The sequence below is a fragment of the Corylus avellana genome, chromosome 1, assembly GCF_965113065.1.
Source record: "Corylus avellana chromosome 1, dhCorAvel1.hap1.2, whole genome shotgun sequence".
In the NCBI taxonomy this organism is placed as follows: domain Eukaryota; kingdom Viridiplantae; phylum Streptophyta; class Magnoliopsida; order Fagales; family Betulaceae; genus Corylus; species Corylus avellana.
The window spans coordinates 17,735,854-17,741,727 of record NC_142490.1 but is presented as its reverse complement, the minus strand read 5'-3'; the positions used below and the strand labels follow the sequence as shown (position 1 = coordinate 17,741,727).

Genomic DNA, 5,874 nt, shown 5'->3' with positions numbered 1-5,874 from the left:
AGAATGCTGTTTCACCCATTGCATGCCCTGTCCGGACAGGCCTTCCCCGGGTTCGACTGCATTTCTAGAAAACTCTGTTTCTGCTCCGCAAAGCCCTATCCGGACAGCCCATTAACCTGTCCGGACACCCCGTAAGTTTTAGGCCCAAAAACGTGATTTTAAGTGGGTTAGGTCTAGGGTTTTATCGGGGGTATATATACATCTTTATAGAGAGAGAGAGAGAGAGAAATACGAATTTTCACCCCCAGAGAGTTCGTGTGAGGCTGTGCTTGAGTGATTATTTTGTTGTAAGCCAAATTGATTCCTCTTAGAGGATTTTTGTTAGTTTTGATTGTGTGCTTAATTGAAGTCTATCAGAATGGTCCGATAAAGGAGAATCACGTTGAAGAAGATTGTGAGCGAGGAGACAAGTTGAAGGCTTGTCGATCTTACAGAACCAAGGTCTTGCAAAGGGTTGTAAGTGTTCCTAGTGTCTGTAATCTTTGGATAATCTTTTGATAATGATTTCCTGGATTTGGTTGCCCCGGAGAGGTTTTACTTTTAGAACGTTTTCTAAAAGGTTTCCTCTTCGTCACCAAAATCTTTGTGTTTGATTTTACTTGCTTTCGGTGATTGTTTGCTTAGATTTAAATATCCGATAATTCCGCATAAAATTGTGATATTTATCTGTTTAGATTTTTTCAATTGGGATACTAGCCGAAGTGATTACAACACCTGCCGTCCATGCCCTTCCTCTTGTATACACCAAAAAGAAAGTTGTGATGAAGGCTACCATCATGCCCGTCATGGAGATGAAGAGTGTGGCAAGTCCAAATAGCAACTTTAAAGGTAATGACTTTAAGAAATCATCTTCTCTATAACGAGACGTGAGAATTGATAAGAAAATTGCTATTGAAGTCAAAGAGGAACACAATGTTATCGCATCTGATATGAAGAGTACCATAAACCAGTTTTTTCTCAAAAAAATAGGAATCCCTTCTTGACTGCTGCCACCTGGTATAGTGAAAGCTGTAGCAAACATTACAGTGGCAATCAATGTTGCCACGATCATGCAATAGTCTGCTTTGTCCTTCATCCAGTTTTCACCATCTTTCTGCAATTCTTTATGTTGCTTTCTAAATTTTTCCTTAGGTGTGTTGCCTTCCGAATTCTCCATGTTCACGTATGACCGCGGCACAATCTTTTCTATCTCCTATAGTTGACGAAATATAAATTGATAGGTAATAGTTGAACCATTATGTATGCACTCGGAAGAAAAAAATAAATAATATTATTACTCATCTTAAACCACAACAACTCTCGCTGCATTTGAAGTGCCGCTCCTGATACGATATTTAGTCGATCTGGAGGAGCCAATTCTCCAGCTAAATGCAACATGTTCGCTTCGCTATTTAAAGCAACATAGGATGCAAGGCTATGTATGCCATCACCTATCTCATATATTAGATTGAACACACTCTCTTGCCGATATAAAATAGTAGTGTGAAATATACTTATGCTATTTTCGTCTAGTTGTGATATAAGGTCTGGATAAGAGCGTACAAGAATAATTAGAAATTCAACATTTCCAACTTTTGCAACTTCAAAAATTAAAGCAATATTATGGTGAAACGAGTTTGGGAAGCTCATGTTGTCTGGAATTCGTTCCTTGCCCAAAAGTTTTTCAACTAATTGATGCGCGAATGTCTTCATCAAAGCTTTGTTACACATCCCTTTGAGCACTACTGTTCATAAAAGAATCTATTCAGAAATCAGAAATGGTTTGGTAATAAAGATATATTAAATCTATATATACAATTACTTTGCCAATATCCATAATAAGAAATTATATTGAAAGCTTTATAAATTAAAAATGCAAAGATAACTCAAGCATCAGACAAGGCTACTTTGTGTCCTAATTATATATTTACTTCTTAAGACAAGTTTTGTATTTGCGAAGCCCAGGCATTTTAAATATCTTATATCTTTTGAATTGAAGTAAAAAAGAAATTCTAGCTTTTGCCAAAAAAGAAAAAGCAGTAGTCACTATTTTCTTGTGTGTGTATAAAAGCAACGGTTACTAGTATTACACTAGATTGAACAGACATACAGAATATAAAATAACTTATAATCTCAAAGAATTTTCAAAACTTTAGAAGTAGATATCATCTAAAGATTTGATGAAATCGAATAAGAGCATTTTCCCAGGCCAACCTAATATGAGTAAAATTGTCATCAAGTTGTGATTAATGAAATAAAAGAACTATACTTGGGACATGTCGTATATATCTTTTCAATTAATTAAGAAGTTTAGGTTGGAGGCAAACTAACAGGAGTACTTTAAGAGATTTTTCCAGAATGATAGCTCTCTTTCGCTGCCAATTGAGAATGGTTTCTTGGCCAACGTTTCCAACGCTTCCCACCAGCATTCAGTGTTGGCATTTGCTATGTTGGGATACATGTTTAGAATTTTCAATGCTATATCTGTCCATAAAAAATGACACACTAATTTGATGATTGTGAAAAGATTGGTTAAGAAATGCTTATAATGTGGTCGCTAATATTAATATTGCACAAATTCAAGAAACAAAAAGTTATAGTAAGATGTAGGGCTTACTATAAATATCATTGTAAATAGTATGATGAAAGAGCTCAATGCGTTTTGTATCAGTCCACTCTTGAAGAGTAGTCATAGAGAATAGATATGAGACCATGTTTGGATGTCCTACATATGCTGCAACAATGAGTGGTGTGTCTTCCTCGCTATTAGGGATCGATGGCAGCTCATCGTTTTTTTCCACCAGCTGCTTAGCAATTCTGACGTTTCCTACTTTGGCAGCAAAGTGAAGGGCCGTATATCTATAATTGGTTTCCAATTTCAAGTCCTCATCTCTCATTAATTTCAACCATTTCTTTATAAAAGTGGTGTGTTGGTGAGACACCGCAATGTGAAGTGTTGTTGCTTCCTTTATCGTTATGCGAGCTCGAACACAAGCATTGTCGTTATCACCCAAAAAACAAGGTTTAACGACATGGTTATTTGGGGCATTTTTGGCCAAAAAAACGTCCCTATTGATTTCGCAACGCTTGATTAGGGGCACTTGGGACACGTCGGTTTTTATGGCGACTAGAATTTAAGATTGAGACGTTTTTTTACTAAAAAGTGCATCGAAAATGGGACGTTTGGAACAAAGTACCCCCTTTTTTAAAAGGGGGCACTTAGTTGTGAAAAACGCCTATTTTTTTAAATGGGGACTAGGCAAGCACCTCATTTTTTAAATGGGGGCGCTTCCTAGGCAAGCACCCTCATTTAAAAAATGGGGCACTTCCTAATCAAGCACCCCCTTTTTAAAATGATGGCGCTTCCTAGGCAAGCGCCCCATTTTTAGAATAAGGGGAAGCGCCCCCTTTTTTAAAAGGAGGTGCTTGCCTAGGACTCCCTCATTCTAAAAAGGGGGCGCTCAGGTGGGCAATCCACGCCGCGAAGTGCCTCCTATAATTAATATATAGAGAAAATATTTTTCCCATGCAATCCATATTATTTTCTCCTAATATACAATACGCAATACAATATTGTATTGCGTATTTTCTCCATAAATATTGGATTAATCCATAAATATTTTCTCCATTCATCAATCTCGTACAATCTTATACATATATATCTAACAATACATATCTAATCCATATATACAATCTGATATCTCATAAGACATCTAAATCCAAAATGATGATATCATAAACACAAAGTGTACCATATCTTAAAGAGTTAACAAAAATTGTACTATACATATGAAATAAAATATCCAAAACGATATCATAAACACAAAGTGTACCACCTCTTAAAAGAGTTCACAAAAATTGTATATTGCATATGAAATAAAATATATCAACGAGTTCGCTTAGCATTTGGCGTTAAATACGTACCCAACCTAACAGGTCAAGTATACGTACGTCACTTAACGATTACCTGCAAATGATAAAACCAAAAAAAATATATATAAAATTACAAACCTATATCTAACTATTTTGAAAGTGCAAACCTATATATAATTAGATTATATTACAAGTGACTAAGATATGAAGATCTACACATACTTTGTGATGATCCACAATGGTCGCCTTCTACATCAGCTGCATGCTCATCTTCATTTGTTAATTCATTCTCACCTATATATAAATAGATGCAAATGTATATTATGCAATCATATATATGTTCTTAAGTAACATTTTTAATCATGAAAATGTAAATATAACTAATATAATGTAATTAAGGTTAATTAATTACCTGATCGATTACCAACTGATGATCTTGCTCTCACAACACCGGGACACTCGGTGTCATGTGGAGTACACATGTTTATGTTGCTCGTTCTTTGGCTCGCAAAATAATTTTCCATAAATTTCTAGACGTCGACATAGGCAGATGTTAACACGGCAATCTGTTCATTTTGTTTGGAAATCTATTGCTTTTGTTCATTTATACGCTCATGTAGTGCAGGGATTTGTGCAGCTGGGGCCGATGATTTATTTGCATGTGTGCTGCCTTTGACTGGTAGAAGCCCAGGTCCCATTTCTCGTAAACGGCCAGTGTATTCTGCATTCTCCATTACCTTGGCATAAGCGTCGTCAATTGCCCAATTTATTGATCCCTGTGTCAAGCTTGAGCTTACTGCAGTGTCCTGTGAACTCAGAGACCTCATCTTCTCCTATATTTATATAGAATATGGAAAAGTGTTACGCAACAACTAATCGACTCATAAAGACTTACAATATTACAGTGTTTTTGAAAAAATAAACACATGCATACACAAATTAAATATACAAGTTAATCACATACAACTTTGTCCTCAGTGTCTGCATTGAGGAAACTGCCATCCTTTCTTGTGTGGGTTACATCGTAAACGACCGCCCTCGTAGGTGTTTTCCCTTTTTTCCTCTTAAAAAAATAAAAAAAATACATAAATTTTATTAGTGTTGCTGATATATATACTAATACAATTATATATGTTGAAAATAACATACAATCTCGTGTGCAATATGGGTAAAGCTCCTCGAGCCAGCTGAGTGTGGCATATTGTACTTGTCTCGTATTTCCTTGTTCTTTTTAGCCATATCCTACATAAATTACATTATGATTATGTTAGTCTCCATACGATTGCATCAATATGGTAAGTGACTCAAACATGACATACCTTATCCTTCTGATGAGTCATCCATATGCTGACGGCGCTTTCCAATTCCGCTGGGTTGACTTGTCCAAAGTGTTGCGTCGACTGTAGAACACTTTCCTTCATATCGTCGTCTTGGAGTTTAAGAGATTTTTTCACCACATGCTTGTAATTTCTCAACTTTTTTCCGAAGTCCATGAATGCGCACCGTTTAATATCATCCATTTGTAGATGAGGCGGTACATAGCATTTCTCACATTATCTGAAACAACACAATCCAAAGCTATTATTGCCTCCATGATTTCAGATTTACAAGGAATGCTATTTGGTTGGGACAACTTTCTCAGCAAGTGACCAAAAAATTTGAAATACATTTTAACCATATCATGAGAAAAATACTTTAAAATTTATTTTTTTTCGAAAATCAGATGATTGACTAATAATTTCCTGATGATAAGATAAATTTTCTGGCAAAGATAAGATCTATCTGGTGGTATACAACTTTTTCAAGTATATTCCAGACTCCAGAAGATCATCATGTTTCTTCCACAATGGTTTACAACTTTTCCAAAGAACTTACATAAGACAATTAAAATTCAAAAAATGGCACCAATCTCGACGAGTAATTTTGGATAGTAAAGCAGACTATTCTGGCACTACCAATGAAGAGGAAAAACAAAGGAACATGCTAATAAAGGATAAAGAAAAACAATAAAATTAAAAAAAA

At 35.5% G+C, this 5,874-nt stretch overlaps 1 protein-coding gene across 1 annotated transcript; it reads right to left on the bottom strand.

The window, feature by feature from the left end:
- Nucleotides 1-670: 670 nt before the first annotated feature.
- On the bottom strand, nt 671-5,372 carry LOC148588024 (uncharacterized). The gene is made up of 7 exons (XM_088513860.1): nt 5,172-5,372; nt 5,002-5,094; nt 4,447-4,685; nt 2,597-3,048; nt 2,311-2,463; nt 1,284-1,721; nt 671-1,194 (listed from the first exon to the last, which is right to left on the bottom strand). The coding sequence occupies exons 1-7, from the start codon at nt 5,370-5,372 to the stop codon at nt 671-673; spliced, it is 2,100 nt and encodes a 699-aa protein (XP_088369986.1).
- Between the last annotated feature and the right edge of the window lie 502 nt (nt 5,373-5,874).